Source organism: Ursus arctos, unplaced genomic scaffold (assembly GCF_023065955.2).
Source record: "Ursus arctos isolate Adak ecotype North America unplaced genomic scaffold, UrsArc2.0 scaffold_14, whole genome shotgun sequence".
NCBI lineage: Eukaryota > Metazoa > Chordata > Mammalia > Carnivora > Ursidae > Ursus > Ursus arctos.
Window position 1 is genome coordinate 1,207,898 of NW_026622808.1, and position 18,622 is coordinate 1,226,519.

At 53.9% G+C, this 18,622-nt stretch overlaps 1 protein-coding gene across 12 annotated transcripts in view; it reads right to left on the reverse strand.

The window, feature by feature from the left end:
- TOM1L2 (target of myb1 like 2 membrane trafficking protein) overlaps positions 1–18,622 on the reverse strand; it is a 115,099-nt gene that overhangs the window by 13,123 nt on the left and 83,354 nt on the right. For all 12 annotated transcript variants that reach the window (XR_007191723.2, XM_048226436.2, XM_026521161.4 and 9 more), the window contains 6 exons: positions 18,376–18,492; positions 7,971–8,104; positions 5,709–5,757; positions 5,031–5,154; positions 2,850–2,967; positions 1,763–1,838 (listed from right to left, as the gene is read on the reverse strand). Coding sequence is in view for 11 of the 12 variants with exons in the window: in XM_048226436.2 (XP_048082393.1) it covers positions 1,763–1,838; positions 2,850–2,967; positions 5,031–5,154; positions 5,709–5,757; positions 7,971–8,104; positions 18,376–18,492 (618 nt within the window). In the remaining variant the exon portion in view is untranslated. The remainder of the gene's footprint in view (positions 1–1,762; positions 1,839–2,849; positions 2,968–5,030; positions 5,155–5,708; positions 5,758–7,970; positions 8,105–18,375; positions 18,493–18,622) is intronic.

Here is an 18,622-nt window from a genome sequence, read left to right on the forward strand (position 1 = left end):
CTCCATTTCTCCTTTGGCCCGCTTTTCATTTCCAGGTCAGCACAGTTTAGGATATGGAACAACAGAAGCTGAAATCCTGGCCCGAGGATGCATGTGGGTCAGTGTGTGTGCACACGCATATACCAAGACGCAGAGACAGAGCCGCACACGGAGATAACACATACACTCTCTGACACACACACACACAAACACACACACACACACACACACACACACACACACACACCACAAACCCTGCTTCTCCCTATCGAGCAGTACACATGAAAGCAATGTGTCTGCCATCAGATGGAAAACATGCTGGAGTCATCAAGATCTTTGAAAACAGGGAGATGGGCCAAGCCACACGCCCCAAAGGGTGAAGGGCGGGAAGCTGGCCACCTCTCCTGTGTTTGGATCCCAGCCTGGACACTGATAAGAGCAGAGGTGCAGTAGGACACACCCTGGCATGGCTGGGGGCCAGCCTGGGAGGCACAGTGGGAAGCAGACCAGGTGGGCCTGGCTGAGGGACGGAGGTCAGGGTGGGCCCTCCGCCTGGCCTCCTGATGCCCTCTTTGAGTTTGGTAGGAGACATTCCAAGTAATGGGAAAAACAGAGTCATGATCACTGCACAGATTTTAGGAGTCCCAGTCCCAGGGGTGGAAAGTCAGGGTCCTGAGACCCAGGGCCGTCGGGCTGGCTCTTCTGTGCCCCCTAGTGGCCAGTGCAGAGGGCCGCACAGGCCTCCTACCAAGCTGTCAGAGTCACGACAGAGCAAGTCCCTTCCCCAACGCGAGCCTTCTCACGGAAATTGCTGCCAGCCTGGGCCCATTTGGAAGCGGGCAGCAGGAGGCCAGAACTTTTGTTCTGGAAGCAAACCTCCCTGTCCAGAGGGTAGATGAGCACTGCTCCTTTCTAACCCAGCTGGGGGACCCTGAAAGGAGGTCCCGCTGTTCCGGGGCCATTATCCCCACAGCCCTCCCCCTGCCTGTCCCTGTGAACAAACACTCATTCACACACTGCCGCACGCATTCCTTAGGTGAAAAGGGGGAACGATCCCATGAGAAGCATTAAGACACAAATCCTTTCCCCAGCAGTGACCTGAAACCTCAGAATCCACAGCTGCGATCTGGGGCTCTAACAAGCACCACCCACCACTTCAAAGCATCTCCGCCTTTAGCTCTGCCCCTTCCAGAAGGGAAGCAGCCCAGAACACCCTCCTGGCCTGCACCCACTGCTCCTCCCACCCCTCCAGCCCCAGATCTCCAGAGAAATCCTGGCCAGCCGCTGCCCGCTAGTGGGTTGGTACTGCGTCGCGAGGTCGACTGCGGATGGTCAGCCCAGATGTGGCTCAGATGAGCTTTTCCGTTCTTTGTATGGATCAGCGTTTTGTCACAGCACTGCACCCCCAGGGCAGTGTACCATCTGAGGAGAGACCCTATCTGGCTGTAGTAGACCTGTGCCCTGAGGGCTCAGGGCCACCAAGGTCGGAAGAGAAGGGGCTCTGGGGCCAGACCTCCCAAGAGGGGTCCCCGCTTGCTCTCTGCTCACTTGGTGCCCAGAGCATGCCGCCACTTTTCGGGGCCCGTCTGCTCTTGGGTTCACGGGCAGGCTGACTGGGCATCACCCACAGGGTGGGGTGAGGCCTCAAAGAGGCCATCGAGCACTCTCATGCCGGTCTCCCCCGGCAGGCCCTGCCCTCCACGCAACCCCGAGTCTGCTTTGCTACCCGGCCCGACTTCCCCTCCAGACGACTCCAGACAGAAAAACAGACTGAAAGACCTACCACTTCAGAGCTCTGTTTCCGACTGTCTAGTGCAGAAGCCAGTCCTCCGACAGCCTGAGGGTCCTCGTAGGTTACCCTGGAGACAAGCAGCACAAACAGTCAGTTCCCCATAGTGGTCCCAGGGGACAGGGTGGTGACCTATAATCACTTTCTAGCCCTGGCACCTCCCTCACGCATACTTGGAAAAACATTTCCCACAGCCCTGGCATCGAAGTGCTCACGCATTGTCTGACTGCAGCTAAAGCCAGGAGGCCAGGGTTCCAGCACTGGCTCAGCCCTTCCTTTCCTCTGGGGTCTGGGACACCGTCCCCCTCAATGCCCCTCTCAAGTAACAATACTAGGGCATCTCCAAAGCCCAATGACAGGATGTCAGAAGCACCCTGAAACCACAGGCGATATTAATTCTGATTTTAAAAGCACCAGCCACACTGTTATTCGACAAGGAAGGTGGTGACAGCTGGTGAAGACCAAATGGGGCCTTGGGTTGGGCTTCTGGTCAACCTGTTGATGCCTGAGCATGGGAACTCGGAAAGCTGAATGCCTCAAGACGCCAGGCCCCAGGGAAAGGCAGGAAAGGGTTCTTCGCCTGCCTTAAGGTTGAACAAGAAGCTCCAAGCAATGTTCCTGTGCCTCCCTGAGATGCAGGGGGTGGTCTATTTTGGGATCAATGTCCCCAATTTCACATGGGTTCTCCTGGCAGGAGCTGCCGTCAGGGAAGCCTCTGCCCACGCCCTTGCGCAGGAAATCCATGCTGGTAACAGCTACTTCATGGCCTGCCTGGCCGCCCCCCTAGCTCCCAGCTCGTCTTCAGCAGCGGCACAGGGAGCAGACAGAATGACGAGCGCTCTCTTGTGACTGACAGGAGAAATCCAACCACAGTCAACCCCAGGGCAGGGAGGTGGGGGTTGGGGGGGGTTGGTGTTCATTCAAAATCGGTGTCTACTGCCAAGTCCTCACAGACATATTTCAGCGTTCTTGGCAGCCCCAGACTTGGTAATAAAAGGCGTCTTTGTGTTGGCCTGTGACCAGGCCTGGATCAATCCTCCCCCAATGTCTTCCGAGAGCCACTGAAATGGTCCCCACATACGTCTTGCGTTGTTCGGCCAAGGAGTTCCCTCTCGTCTGGGCAAACATGTCAAAGCCATCACGGGGATTACACTGCTGGAGTGAACTGAGGGTACCACTGACGCTCTCTGTCCCCAAGTCTGTGGCAACAAAACAAATGAGGGGAGGATGAGAATAAAATGTGGCCCATGGACTTCACGAAGGGTCCCAAAGTTCGGAAGCCAATGGGCAGGTTAGGGTTCTACGGGGGGAAGTTGGGCAGCGAGGACACAGGCCTCTCCTCGGCAGCCCCAGCCCACCACATGCAGGAGAAGCCACATTGGGGCCCAGATGCCGGACAGAACAGCCACCGACCCCCAAGCTGCTCAAGGTAGGGAAGAGTCATTATGAACGAGAGGGAGACTGCTGGCAGTGAGGAGGGGCCTGGGGCCAGTGCCCCTACAGATTTCCCACAATGCTCCACTGGCTCAGTCACACATCTAAGGGCCTGGTCATGTATTTTCTTGACCAATATTTCGCAGGCACCTACCACATCCAGAGCCAGATCATAAGTGGACCAAACTGAATCTGACGTGGTCCTTGGCCTTCAGGAGCATACCGAGTAGGTGGGAGACAGACAGATACCACCAGTACCTAGCTTGAGATAATCAGGAAAGACTCAAAACTGACCCAGGAGGGGGGCTTGAAGGACAAGGGGGACTCTGCTTCGAGGAGAAGGGGGAGAGACAGGTACCAAGGCACAGAGCCCGGGAAGTCAAGGAGACAGTGATGAACGAAAAGGCCAGAAAGGCAGGTGGGAGGCGGCTGGGGTGTGAAAAGCCTCAAAGGCCAGGTAAAGGAGCCCATGAGAAAAACATTAGACCTTTTTTTTTTTTTTAAATATTTTTCAAATTTATCTGAGAGAGAGAATATAAGGAAAGGGGTAGAGGGAGAGGGAGAAGCAGGCTCCCCACTAAGCAGGAAGCCCAATGCAGGGCTCGATCCCAGGACCCAGAGATCATGACCTGACCTGAAGGCAGACACTTAACTCACTGAGTCACCCAGGCACCCCAGACCTTTTGTTTTTTCACATTTATTTATTGAAAGAGAGAGAGCACACACGTGCGTGCACACAGTAGGGGGACGGGCAGAGGGAGAAAGAGAGAAACAATCTTAAGCAGGCTCCATGCCCAGTGCTTTATCTCATGACCCTGAGACCATGACCTGAGCCGAAATCAAGAGCCGGACGCTTACCCAAACGCGCCACCCAGGTGCCCCAACTCTAGATCTTTATTTAAGAAGGAAGGCAGCAGAATTCAATTTGACTTTTGGATGTTAAATCTGGTGGCCCATATGCTGGGTGGATTGAGGGCATAGGAATCTGTTCCAAAAGAGACAGTGGCTACAGATTCACGAGATGCTGAGAACCCAAATTACAGCAACTGAATAAAAGCCCGCCTCAACTGAAAGGGAATGAAGGTATAAAGATAAATATTGAGAAGAAAAAGAAGGAAAACAGAAAAGCAAGACAGGAAGAATTGTGTGAGGGTCACGCGTTACTACTTCAACACTATGACTTTGTTATAAATCGTACAGTATCAACACACTATCATCTAGTGTATTTATAGCATCTGGAATCAGATACGCACTTGCTAATGGAAAAGTGGAAAAGCAGTGAGTTTCTTTTGTTTTAGGCTTCAGACAGCGCAGCACTCTAGGCTGATGTTAGTTCAAGGAGAACAAATACATCTGCGCCATCACCTCCTGCTGCCAAGCCTGCGGCAGACATTACCAATCAACCACAGACTCATCTTCCAAGCAGCATCCTTCTTAGACCTGTGCCCCAGGCAGCCAGTGAGCTGAAACCTATTTGCCATCCTTGGCCTAGTTTGTATTGTGAAGACAATCACTTCAACCACAGAGAATATTCCAGAAAAAACACAGCAGCTACCTTTCTTTAAAAGCAAACAACTTCCAGTTCCTTGGACCTCCCCCAACCCCTGCTTTCCAACACAGGTTTAAACTTTTAAGTTTAGGAACAGAAGTCATCAGCTAAAGGTGGTACAACTGGCCAGGTCTCAGGAATACACTTTCCCATGGATCCCTCTAAAGGCTCTCTTTGGGCCTTCCAACCAAGAGAGAGAAAGGGGCCCTCAAACCCAGACTCACAACCAGGAAGTGGCCTGACAAGAATGCCCTTGACACACCCCTGTGAGACACTTACCTAAGCCTGCAAGCTGAGAGGAGAGAGAAGATGGGGGTGCCGTGTTCCCCACCATTGGGCTCACCACGGCTGGAGACCCCGGGCCCAGGTCTATTAAGTTATCTTCAGTGACTTCGTTCAGTACCTGCCAGCACATAAGACAGCAGTGAGCCCCAGAGCCCCCGCGCTGGGCTCCCAGGCAAGAGCCAGCAGGCCTGGTGCACGGCGCCCGAGGAAAAGCATCAATGCTGCACCAATCCAGGAACAAGGCAGTTTTCCTCACCAGGACTTCAGGGGGTCCACGGTGGCCCCGCCCATTGGCTCCTCCCCTGGCCCCAGGGGGCGGGGCTGAAGCAGTCTCCAGGATAGTCGCTGGGGGGGGGGGGGCTGTAACTTGGGGCTTGCTTGCCACCCTCCCACCAGGAATGTGTCTGCTAGCTCTTCTGCAGTATCCCAGCAGCCAGGGCTTGCTCCTTCATTACCCAAGTATCTTTTTTTTAAGTAAACTCTACCGCCAGCGTGGGGCTTGAACTCACAACCCTGAGATCAAGAGTCACACGCTCGCTCTACTGACCGAGCCAGCCAGGTGCCCTTCATTACCCATATAGTTAGGCCCCAGTTAGAAAAACCAAAGGTGAGACCAAACACAGGTAGGCCTCCCAGCATCCGGAGATGAAAGAATTCGGAAGGAATACTTACTCCATTACTGGCATTTTGCACCGATCGGCCTGACCTGTATCGTTCGAACCTAACAGGGGAAGGGAAAACAGAGTGAGGAGGAATGATGTGGCACAGTGATGCTCACTGGCCCTGTGAAGAGCTCCCAGGGCCCGAGGCTCCAGGAAGGAAACCAATCAGGGCCATTTGGGGGACTGGGGGAGTGAATTTCCCACCCCTCACCCCAACTTCACGGAGCCTTCCCCTGGAGGGTAAGCCTCCAGGCTCCTCCACGAGCACAGGGAGGTGGGGGAGAAAGGTGTTGGTTGGCACATCCCATTATAAGGAGGCCATTGTAAGCATTCCCAGCTGTCCCCTCACGCTCTGGGCCCAGAGTGCTCCTCTGGCTCCTAGAAGGGGAAGCTGAGCCAACCGCTTTACCTGGGGATGGCTCAGATATCGATCTGCAAAGCCAGGCAGGAAGTGCAGCCCCCTCCCTATTTCAGAGAGCTCTGCTAAGGCGTGATTAGCCTGTCACTAAAATGCCCCCAGCTCAACGTGCTGGAGGAGAGGGGCTGGGGCACACACAGGGCAGACATCTAGAGGAGGAAGACGGGCACAGGGCCCTGGCCTGGCCCAAAGACTCCCCAGTAGCTGCGGATGGGACCTGGCTAAGAACGACCACAGAGAGCCTCTCCTCTCCCATACCCAAGTCACTCTCAGACCAGGTGGGGAATACAAGAGCAACTGTGAGGCACCCTTGGCATTTAAAAGTTCCAAAATGCCGTGGGCAAAGAGGTAGCTAACAGACCTTCTCCAGCTGGAGGCTGGAGAAACTAGCCTTTACTGAGATCTGCTGGGCTCAGCACCTGGTGAGTAGTGATCCCCAGGAGGGACAATCCGGTTAGGCGATATGCGTCCACTGTGGTTTCAAGAGAAATCTGTGCGTTTTTATGAACACGGCCCATAAGGAGAAGGGGAATGTGAACACATCTGACAAGTTTCTAATCCTGGAGTACCTTTCCCACACCATCTTGGAGGGACAATTAGTCTTATCAACAGCTTTCAAGCCAGAATGGTATCTCAGGGCTGCTGGCCCGAGGCTTTTGCCTCTGAATTTGTGGTCAGGCGGGGTGTGGCTGACTCAGGGGAAGATGCTCACATTAGACCGTCTTCCTATCCTAGGAGGAGCTGAAATGGGTTTAACAGGTGAAAGGCCAAGTCCATTTAAAGTAGAGAAACTGGAACCACAAGGCAAAACCAAGGGGTCTCGAGCTGGGGAGTCGAGGCACCCCAGATCTGCTTCTAATCTCCAAAGGACACACGGGGCCCCTGCGTGGCCTCACATTCTTACTGCAGAGGTTTCTTTGTCTGTCAGATAGACCCAGGACCACCCATCCCTGCTCCACAGTTGAAGCTGAGACAAGGCCAGGGGTTGGGATGCCCATGGCAAAATCTCCTTCTAAGCCCCCAGATGCAAGTATCTGTCACACTGTCCCTAACTGATGCTAGATCATCACACTGTGAGTCAGCGCAGGGACCAGGGCCCCAAGTCTCTGAGGGCCTCAGGCCTCAGACTTGGGAGAAGCTTGGCCTGGTCAAGGTGCTTTCTGGTGCCTTTGCTGGGGGAAGCCTGAGCCACACGCGCCCGAGGGATGCTCTGGGAGCCGCGCCTGCCATTACCTCCTATTGAAAACTTCTTCCCCAGGGGAGGCTTTGGAAAAGGAAAAGAATTTTCAAGCTGGTTACCTCAAATCCAAAAATGATTTGGCTGCAGAAAGAACTCAAATGAACGCGTGTGCGTGTGCGTGTGCTTCCCTAAGCAGCAGCGGCATCCGGCACTTACACACTGCCTTCTTTGGAATACTCTAGACACACTGACATTTGCAAAGGGAGGGAAAAATCTCTTTTTCTTCTTTCTTTAAAGATGGCAAAGAGGAAATCTTTTTTCCTTAGTAGAGATTTTCCCCCCTTTAATCCTTTTCAAACTCAAAGGATCTTCAAAGGAGCAGGTGCAAGCTCCCGGCCCCAGGGGCCCGCCCTCCCCTCATGGGCCTGGGGGGAGTGGGGAAGGCAGGGCAGCTGAGGCTTGCAAAGGGCAGAGCCTAATTCTGCCCTTCACCTTCCTGCTGCTCCGTTCCCAGGAGAACGAGAAGCATTTTCCCTGTCAGCCGGGAACAAATTAGCATCTCTGATAAGCATTTTCCAAACCTCCTCTCCCGCTCCCTCTCCCCATTGTTTAGGTGAGAAATCCCTCCCTCGGCAACAGTCTCTGGGAGGGAGGAGAAAGGACCCCGGCCCCACCTCTCATAGCGGAGGAAGACATTGTTGAGGTCATCGTTGACGTGAAGCAGCTCCTCGGTGACCTCCTCGTTGGACACACGGGAAATGAGCTCCACGATCCGCTGCTGCATGGCCCGGCAGGTCCTGTTCAGCTCCTGGGGGAACACACACGCCACTGGCTAGCCTGCTGGGGACGGTGTGTCCCCTTGCATCTCCTCAGGCAAAACGTGAGCCAGTTCTTACAAGTCACAAAACGAGTGCACGCTCGTCCAGGAAGCCGGACGTGGGTGGGATGCAAAGTGGAAGGCCCCTCTCTCACTGCCTCCTGCTGGCCCAGAGGAAGGAAGCTCTTTTTCAATAGATGGACAAGGGCCCAGAGCTCTGTACTCTTGCATGTACGTCGGTACGTGTTTGTACGGAGCGTCATTGACATCTAAGAATACGAACCTTTGCAGCTTGCTTTTTCTCTTCAACAAAATACCCTCGACCACCTTTCCCCATCGCTTCGTATGGCCAGCCCCACCGCTCTGTGTATCACGATACACCTCACTGTGCTTCCGTTGCTGGGCATTTGGCTTAATTAAGGCCTCTTCTTGGCCAACCCAAACAACGCAGCAAGGAACATTCGTACACACATAGGCTCCGACATTTATGCCAGTATTGCCATAGGACAAGCTTCTAGAAGTGGAATTTCTGGGTGAAAGGGTATACAGTCACTTAGAATACGGACTAGTAAACGCAGAAGACCCTCCAAAAAGAGGAGACCAGGTCATTTACGCTCCCAGCAACAGCAAGAGTGTGTTTTAACTGTCCTAGGTCCACTGCAGTGGCATGTGTGACATCTTGCTGAGGTCTGAGAAGCTTCACAAGCTGTGACAGGTCTTCCAGGCTGGCCAACGAGGACTCCGATAAATCACCACTGGGGCCCTCTCTGCGCTTGGAAGGACTGTCGCCCTGAAGACAGACCCTTACCACTTTCCAGCCCGGCTTCCACGGCTTTCCCTGCTCCAGATGGCAGCCTGACTCGTGCTCTCCTTGAAACTTGCCTGTGGAGCTCCCTCAACCACCTGCCAGGGCTTCTTGCCATTCTATATGCCAGACTGACTACAGGAACACTCTATGGAAAAAAGCTCCGAGTCCCAGTGGGGGTGAAGCCAAGAGAAGATGCTGTCCCCGCCCACCTGGACACCAGAGGCACTGAACGACCCAGTGGATGAAGGAGATGGGGGATGGAGCAGAGGTCCTTCCTTCCTTCTCACAGCTCAGCCTCAAAATGACCTCCTCTGGAAAGGTTTCTGATGGGTGTAACCGCTCTAAACTCCGCTCACAGGCGTGGTCTCTGTTCAGCTCCATATCGGGCCAGCTTGACTAGAACTAGGTTTCCCTTCCCACTAGATCATAAACTCAGGAAGGAGGTGCCATCATTGCTTCCCCCAGGGATGACCTCAAACCCTACGCTGAGCCACACACGGGGAAAAGGCCCAGGAATCATCTGCTGAGTTGAAGACAGAGGTGGCCGGACGCAAAGCAGGGAATCCCAGGGCTCAACAGTGCCCTGCAACACTGCTCAGCACACGGGGCAAGGGGCTGGGCCCCTTATCTGCCTCCCCCTCTGTACCGAAGCTCCTCGAGGGCAGGGCTGGCATCTCCTGGCCCCGTTTCTCCAGTATCCATGACCGACACATAGGAGCTACTCCCTAAATGCTTTGGAGAGGATTAATTAACAAAGGCAAGTTGCAGTCCTTCCATCCACACCTAGTCCAAGGTATCTAAATAGTGTTCCCTTACACACTCGTGTGTGCGCGCACACACACACACACACCCTTCACCACTGGATGACAATGCGTGCCCTGGGCCTGATCCTGCAAGTAAGACCAAAGTAGGGACCTCGACAGACCTGCCCATCACAGAATAAGCAGATTACGACCAGCCAGCCACCAGGTCTGGAAACCACTTCTGCGGTCACCCTCCCTTGGCTGCTCAGCCTGCGGGGGCTCCTTACCCAAGAGCAGGGGCAGCTGAGGAAAGAAGCCCAATCCACACGGGTCAGCCCACAATCACCCCACTACAGCTGCAGTTGTCAAGACAGAAGGTTCCTAGATTTAGGCAGCTGGGTACAAAAGAGTCTGGTGTTCACCAGAAGAAAAAAAGTGTCATTGGAGATCCTCTGGATTGCTGGGCCCTGTCTGTCTGGTTATGGAAACACTGCCCTCGTCTTCATTCTACCCTGTTGCTGGCCCTCTGCACAGCCAGAACGCTGCTGTCAGTCTCTCTTGGTCACAGGGCCAGCAAGCCCAGCATCTGGACCTTCTAGTTTTTTCTATGAAGACAGTCCCACTCCTGGTTCTCCTAAGACTCCCATTCTAGGTTTGGGAGAAGGCAGGGTGATCCTGGAACTAAGGGCTGTCAGCAAATCACCAAGTATTCATAACTCCTCCCTCCCTCCCCCTGACCTGGTGCTTCACGAGCCAGCTGCGCCCCGGCCAAATCAGCCCCGGTGGGGAATAGTAGTCCCACAAGCAGGCGATGAAGAGGAGGGGAGGCCGGAAGCAGGCTGAGGCTGGAGGAGGATGGATGGAGACACCCTGACTCTACGGTGCTCTGCTCCCCTGGTCCGTGCAATCCACCCGCTCCCCGTCACTGCCCTCGCTCAGGAACTACACCGGCTTAGCCTTCTTGCTGGCCCTCTCTCCACTCAGACAATGGGCAATTCTCGTTCACTCAGAACCGAATTTTCCCTCTCCAGGACTCGTCCCCGGCCCCAGAGACCCAGCAGTAAGCATTTATAAACATACACACGTGTTAGAATAACAAGAGGCAAATACCAAAAATTAATCGCTCAGGACATCGTATCCAGTAAAGAGTGAGATACCACGAAATGTCCACTTTCCACCATTGTGAACAGCTCGCATCCCCGGGCCAGCCACGAGAGGGGCATTTGGGAAGTGGCCTGGGACTTGGAGCCTGCCCAGAACTCAGTGATGGATTGTCACAATCACGGCCATGGGTGCTGGTAGACACTCACAGGTCAAATCCAGTCACCGCAGGGACAGACCCAGTACACAGGAAAGCCAAAAGCCCAGCGGAAACCCTAATTACAGAAACAAAGTACACTCACGAGCGAGGACTAAGATGAAAACCGAAAAACAAAACAAAAGCCCACACAAATGAACTTCTGAAAAAAGCAATCACATTAGATCACGGGAAGGATTCCAACAGCCAGGACTGAAGTGAACAACGTAAATAATCGTCGTATTTATGATACATCGTTAGAGCGCAGGGAGCACCTGCTTAGGGCACATAAGGGAACGTGGATTTAGAAGACCAGCCCCCAGGGTGCCTGGGTGGCTCAGGCCTCAAGCGTCTGGCTTCGGCTCAGGGCGTGATCCCAGGGTCCTGGGATCAAGCCCCGCATCGGGCTCCTCCGCTGGGAGCCTGCTTCTTCCTCTCCCACTCCCCCTGCTTGTGTTCCCTCTCTCCTGGCTCTCTCTCTCTGTCAAATAAATAAGTAAAATCTTTAAAAAAATAAATAAAATAAAATAAAAGACCAGCCCCGACTAACCAAAAGGAAAAAGCCATTTGGCCATTCTTGGGCAGCAGATCTTGCCTAGCGCTTTGGAAGACACGCTGGAGACGAGCTAAAGCGTCTGGGGACAGAAGAGCGGGAAAGAGAGCCTGGGGACAGAGGCGGCCGGAGGGAAGAGGCGCAGTGCCTCCTCTCTGCCGCGATCCCTTCCTGGATGTGTATGTGCCTTGTATAGACAAGACCAGCACTCAAGGTGTCCACAAAAAAGTCTGCAAGGAGCCGAATATCTTGAGCCCCAGCCACAGCCCACTCCCTCAGGCAAAGGCAGCCCTCCTGCCCAAGGCAGGCCCAGGACCGGGAAGTGTGGCCCTGTCTGGTGTTTGTGGCCAAGCAGCAAGCCCTGGCTCCTTGGACTGGGGAGGGAAAGAGAAGAGGCCAGTGACTTCCTATCTAAACTGCGGGCCAGTTCCAAAATGGAAAGAGGTCCGACACCACCCTGGTAGAAGCTGGTGGCATCACCTCCCAGAGCCACGGGCCTTCTCCAAATACCCTTCAGACTTCCTAGAATAGCAGACGGCCTCAGGCACTAGCCCTTACTGCTCAAGGACCCCTGAGAAGTCAGCCCTCTGCCTGCCATGTTCCTTTCCTTTTCCAACAAATGAATTCCTACTCATCCTTCAAGGCCCCAGAATGTTTCTCCACCCCAATGCTTAATCCCCAAATTTTCAAATGTAGAGAAAAGATTTTAAAATGTTATAGTAAACCCCATATACCCAAACCCCTAGATTCTACCTGCCATTAACATTTGACAAGGTCAGCTTACCACGTGTCTACCCAGCTATCCATCTCCCTATCCACCCAGAATGTTTCCTGGGGACTCCCCCCAACCCCTACCTCCTCAAGACTGGACAACTTCTGCTCAGCGCTGCTGCCCCATGTGGTCAGAGCTCCTCCCACAGCGCCCCTGGCCTGTGTGTATCTCCAGTAAACGAGGATGGGCCTTTACCCCCACCCCAATCAGTGGAAGCCTGGGAAGAAAGAGCAGGCCCCAAGGATGGTCCACCAGAGTCAAAGGAGAACCAAACCAGATCATTCACAAGACTGCAGGCAGTGTGTCAGAAACATGGCTCCAAATGTCCACAGCACCAGAACCACCAGACAGAAAAGGGCAGGGTTGGCTTCGGTCTCCCCCACGGAGTCCAGGCCTTCCTGGGTCGGGAACCAAGTGACAGGCAGCAAACAGCCGTGTCTAGATAGCTCTCTAGGCCCCCAGCACCCTCTGGGCCTGTTCCTCCCCGGGTAGGAAAGAGGGTTGGAGAAGTAGGGAAGCTCTGCAGGTGCCTCGGTGGCCTGGGGTTTGGGACACCCCACCCCACGGCAGCCAGGGCAGCTCTGCTTTTCTCTCTTTGAAACATCATAGTTCTCTGTGGAATTTTATTTGTGGAGAAAAAGGTCTCCCTATTTCACAGAAATGTTTGGAAAGTGCTAGATGATTCCTGAGACCTCTGCTAGCCTTAACACGGTGACTTCAGCTTGGAGGAAGAATGAGACCCAAGGGCACAGAATGTGGTGATCTCATGGACCATAAGCACCAGAAACATCTGCTTTGTCCTTTGCACTTGCTGTCTCGTTCCCCACAGCCTTCAGCTGGGGCGCTGGGAGACACAGCCCCCGACCCCACGGGCAGAGCCTCGCATGCTCTGATCCCAGAGGGGCACCTAGGGGCCTTTCAAAGAACTTTACCTACACGGCCCAGAGGGTCCGGCCTGGAGCTCCCAAATCAAGGATGTCTCGGAGTCTCTGCGTAAAGTTTCATCATCTCCTTCCTTCAAGCTTTTAAGTTACCATCTTCCTCTTCTCTATTTTAAGATTTTATTTTAAATAATCTCAACAGCCAACATGGGGCTTCAACTTACAGCCCCAAGATTAGGAGTCACACACCCCACTGAATGAGCCAGCTAGGTGTCCCTACGTCATCATCGTAAAAAAAAAAAATTAAACAGTGAGAAAAAAGACAAAGTGATTAAAGGGGAGAGGAGAAGCAGCATGTTGAGATTTCTGCCACCAAACACCAGCTGGCTGCCTGCAAGACCTCCGTGGGGTCACTTGCAGCCAGACCCATAGCAGGCGCAGTTGGGAGACCTTCCTGTGCCTACGTCCCCCTCTAAAACAGCCACACAGAGCGACTTTCTTCTGGTCCTAAGTCACGAGGGCACACAGCTTGACCGGGTCATCCTTCCCACCATGCAACAGCCAGGACAGGCATTTCCTACATGCTGAAGATTTTGGCTTTGGCCTCCTCCTATGTCCAGTTCTCAACAGAGGGGGAGAACAGCTGGTCAGTGTTCTTTGCGCAAAAGCCCTCCATCGATCAGAACATATTAAAATATCCTCTTTCTGGGGCGCCTGGGTGGCTCAGTTGTTACGCATCTGCCTTTATCTCAGGGCGGGATCCCAGAGTCCTAGGATCGAGCCCCACAACAGGCTCCTCCACTGGGAGCCTGCCTCTTCCTCTCCCACTCCCCCTGCTTGTGTTCCCTCTCTCGCTGGCTGTCTCTCTCTCTGTCAAATAAATAAAGAAAATCTTTAAAAAAAAATATCCTCTTTCTAATTAATCCCAATGCCTTTATCTTTTCTTCAAGACACATTCTCATCCCCACCTTGCAAAACAATCTTTTAATCATCTTTATGGGTTTCCTCTGAACCTTCTCCAAGTTCTAAGGAACGCAGAATAAAGTCCTGAAGATTTGCTTTCTATAGTGGCAAAGGGAGGGGGGAAGGAGAAGAAACTCTTTGCTGAAGAGAAGGGGGAGTAATGAAGGTAAACATGTAGAATGAACTAGATCTCTCTCGAGAAAACGGTCCTGGATGTCCCGGTTTTTGTTGAAACGAGATGCAAGAAGCAAGAGGGGACAGACCATCTGCTACTTGAAGAAACAATGTGGGGGAGAGCTTCTTTTATTATCTGATGGATGGCCGTGCAGGAATGCCCAATTTGGGCATCACTGGATTAATTAAAAGTTATTATTATTTGAAGACAAAGCTCAAGAGGCTAATTTGGGAGAGACGGAGAGTACGGGATGACAGCCGCAGGATCTTTAAAGATTTCCAAACCTGGACTCCCAGGCTGCAGCTACGGATGTGAACTTCAGCAGACGGCGATGGAATCTCCAATGTCAGGCCTGAACCCAAGTGCCCACACACAGCGTAGGGAAGACGTGGCTTACCAGCCCCATGAGAAAGAATGGAAGGTTCTGGGTTGATGGCAGCTTCCGATGTTACAGCCTCCTGCTGAGAACTGCCAGCTCCTGTACAAGGTGGGCTGTCAACAGCCACATCTGTACCCACAGACCGGGCCGTGGCAGGGCTCACAGCGGTCTTCAAATATTTAAGGACCTACCTCGTGAAAGAGGACTGTTTTGTTCGTTGTTAAGACAGATGAGCGTAGCAGTTATAGGGAGACAGACTTTAGCCTGCCGTATAGGAGGATGTACTGACAGTAATCACAGGAGCTCCGACTTGTGTGGAATTTGCCTGTGCCTGGCACTGGGCCAGCCACCTCAGATGGACAATTTCTTTTTTTTTTTTTTTAAGATTTTATTTATTTGAGAGAGAGAGCGCGCGCGCATGCGTGCGTGTGCACGAGCAGGGGGAGGGGCAGAGGGAGAGGAAGAAAGGGAATTTCAAGCAGACTCTGAGCTGAGCGTGGGGCCTGATGAGGGACTCGATCTCATTACCTGGAGCCAAAATCCAGAGTTAGATGCTAGGGGCGCCTGGCTGGCTCAGTCGGTTAGGCGTCTGCCTTTGACTCAGGTCATGATCTCAGTGCCCTGGGATCGAGCCCTGCATCGGGCTCCCTGCTCAGTGGGGAGTCTGCTTCTCCCTCTCCCTCTGTTCTCTCTCACTCTCAGTCTCTCAAGTAAATAAATAAAATCTTAAAGAAAAAAAAAGAGTTGGACGCTTAACCGACTGAACCATGCAGGCGCCCCTCAAATGGATGATTTCTATCCTTCCAAGGTGACTGTGATCACTCCAGTCTCTGCCCCAGTCTCACCCAGCCTATCCGTGGTAGGGCCTGGATGTGAACCCAGTGGTTCTTTCTGCCCTCCTGTGGTACTTCCCAAAGTCTGACCAGAATGGGCATTTGGAAATGGAAGTGTTTCCGTGGCCTCACACAAACAGCCTGTCATGTCAAGAAAATGCTAGGAAAAATGAGGTGGGCACTGAATCCAAGCACGAGCGGAGCTGGACTAGTTGCCGAGAAGGCCTGTCCCAGCTCAGGGACTGGAGGGTTCCACCCGGCACAGGGTTCCCTCTGGGCACCCTGCCTCAGTCTTCCTCAGAGTTTTCAGCTAAGCTAAAGGCACAGCATAAGGAGTGGCCTCCGTCTCCCTTCAGGCAAGGGGCTCTCCTGTCCCCCCTCCCTGTGGCTCTTCAAGGCCAGACCTGAAAGTGTTTTTCGAGGCACAGGAAGCAATTCAGGACATTACCGCCCATGACTGTGGTCCGCCACAGGGGTACGTCCCGGGGCCGACACCTCCAATTTCCTCTCCTACCCAGCAATTTACACTCGAGTCGGGAGCGGCTTCTGTTGGCGTGAACATTTGGGTTGGTGACAAATGGGTTGATTTCCACGGCCCCGGCCAGCACTGTGAGCTCTGGACAGCTTCTAGCCTGAGCAGTCTGGCTGCCCTCCAGCTCAACTGAGGGGTCCTCAGGGCACATTCTGATCCCATCCCTTTCCAAGCAGCTGGTGTCATTTTCCCATGCAGAAGTCTTACTGTTTGGGGTGGCCCCAGCCCTTGGAGACCCTGCCCAGCTGGCCTCCGACTGCCCAGGGAAGAGGAGGAGGGGGAGATGTCAGGGATGACTGAGGAGCGAGGCCAGGAGCCAGGAGAGCCGTGGCTGTTCACACAGAGCTGCTGGACTCCTGAATCTCTCGTGCTGAAAGGCCAGCCTCCCACTGGCACCCAGAACCATTCTTTTTCTGTTTGATTTATAAGATAGCAGGGAGGGCTGGTAGGCTTGGAGTTGGAACAAAACAGAGGGAAGGGAAACGTCATGGGAAGCAACCTATTTTTGAAAACTGTGAGCTGACGCCAGGAGATTAGGTTCTGTTTGTCTTGGCTGATGGGCTTGTTTAAACACACACACACACACACACACATACACGCACACGCACGCACGCACACACACACAGGCACAGAGTATGCTTGCTGTCTGGGTCTGCTCTGGCTGTCTGGAAGCATGTCGGCTTTGTTCAGCCCACCCCCTGCTGCCAGGAGCTCAGCTCTGTCCACTGCAAACCCCCTGTCAGCAGGAATTCTGATGCTGACGCAGCACAAAGCTGCCTCAAGAGGCCCTCGCAGTTTCTGGATTGTCTCTGGACTGATCTCAGATTCCTCTGTAGCGGCTAATGCCTGGAAGAACTCCCCCTACAGGCTGGGAATGGAGGTCAATGGTGCATTAATGGGACACTGGGTCCCCTGGAGTGTGACACATGGACAGCTGGCCCCTGCTGAACGGAGTTCAACCCGGCCGGCTGCAGATGTCAGGAGTGAGGTCTGGAGACGCCACTCGGGGCTCCTCGTTCGGGCTGTCTGAGGGTACTCGGCTCGGCTTTAAGGGCAAGCTGATGTCACGGCTGCATGGAGATGACCTGTTTCCTGTGGGCCTCCCTGCACCAGGCTGGGAGCTCCTCCAGAGCAGGGCTCCACCCACCCTCACCTGCTTAGAGCTGATGGTGGCTTCAGGGGAGGAAGAGGGCACGACGAGAAGCAGCCTGGGAGCAGGCACGGTGACTTTGGCTAGGTGCATTGCTGACGCCCCCCCACCCCGAGCCGGGCCTTCGGAGGCTGCAAGTGTGTGCCAACAGCAGGGTGGGGGATGGCACTCGGAGGGGCCAAGGCTGACGACTCTGAGTGCCAGACAAGAGCAGCAGCAGGCACGTCGTGAGGCACTCCCGCCAGCTTGCCAAGCCAGTCTGGCTCCTGACCTGTTTACTCAAGCATCTTGCCTCCCGCTGAAAAGCTCTGGCACTCGCAGCTCAGAGCATCCTTTCTCCACCCCTCCAGAAGGTCACTGCTTCTAAGGGCAGGGCTGCTGCCACTCTCTACAAATGCCAGAGTCATCTGAGACTCTGGTGTGGTGGAGATCCGCTTGCTAGCTCTGGCTCTGGCTGGCCAGGCTCCCTGACGCTAGTCTGAGGGCGGCCCCGGAGGCCAGCCCTGCTCCTGGACCCCTTCTGTGCTGTGCCCCCAGATCTGCAGGGCAGCCAGGGGGTGGGGAGGCCAGTTAGCAACAGATGCTCACGAACCACCATGCGGCCAACCCCAGCATGGAATCCTCAGTGTTCAGGAAGAGGAAAGAAGCTTCTACTTCATGTGTCTCAGGGGGCAAAGTGTGGCTACAAGGGCTCCTGCATGCGGGGAAGGTTGAGGAGGTCCTGTCACAAGTGTTCATGACATAATGGTGAGGGAGTGAAGCGACATACAACTTTGTACACACGATAGGATCTCAATTACATTTGAAATGAAAACAAACACGGAAAAAAAGTCTGAAAGGAAATGCATCAGAATGTCGACGATGGCTTTGTGGGGGCTGGAATCTAAGAAAATTAGTGTTTTCTTCTTTATACTTTCTTTTTCTTTTGATGAGCATGTGATCTGTAATCGGCATTTTATAATCAGGAAAAAAAAAAAAGGCCATGAAGGAAAATGAAAGAGAGAGCCCGGTACTAGCTTCTGACCGGTCCCAGGAAGCATGAGGCTGAGGGCGAGCCTACAGGGACTCAGTGCCTTCCCACAACAGTTCCCCAGGGCCCCGCTCCTGCCTCACTGCCGGGTCCCCAGGTCCAGAGCTTCCACAAGATGAGCCCCCCCACCCCCACGCCCCGCTCACCTGCAGCAATTCCAGATCGGACGCATCCTCCTGCCCGGGGACCATTTCTGTTAGCATCTCCGACATGACTTTGGTGTTTCCTCGAACAACGTCCAGTTCACTCCGAAGCCTGGCAATCTGTTAGGCCGGAGGGGGCGTGGTGGGAGTGGGGAGGAAAGCAGGAAGCAGAGGTCAGTCAAGCTGTACCTGTCCGGTGACAGTCCCCTTCGCTGTGACATCTAGGTCACACCTCTGAATGTGCTCGGCG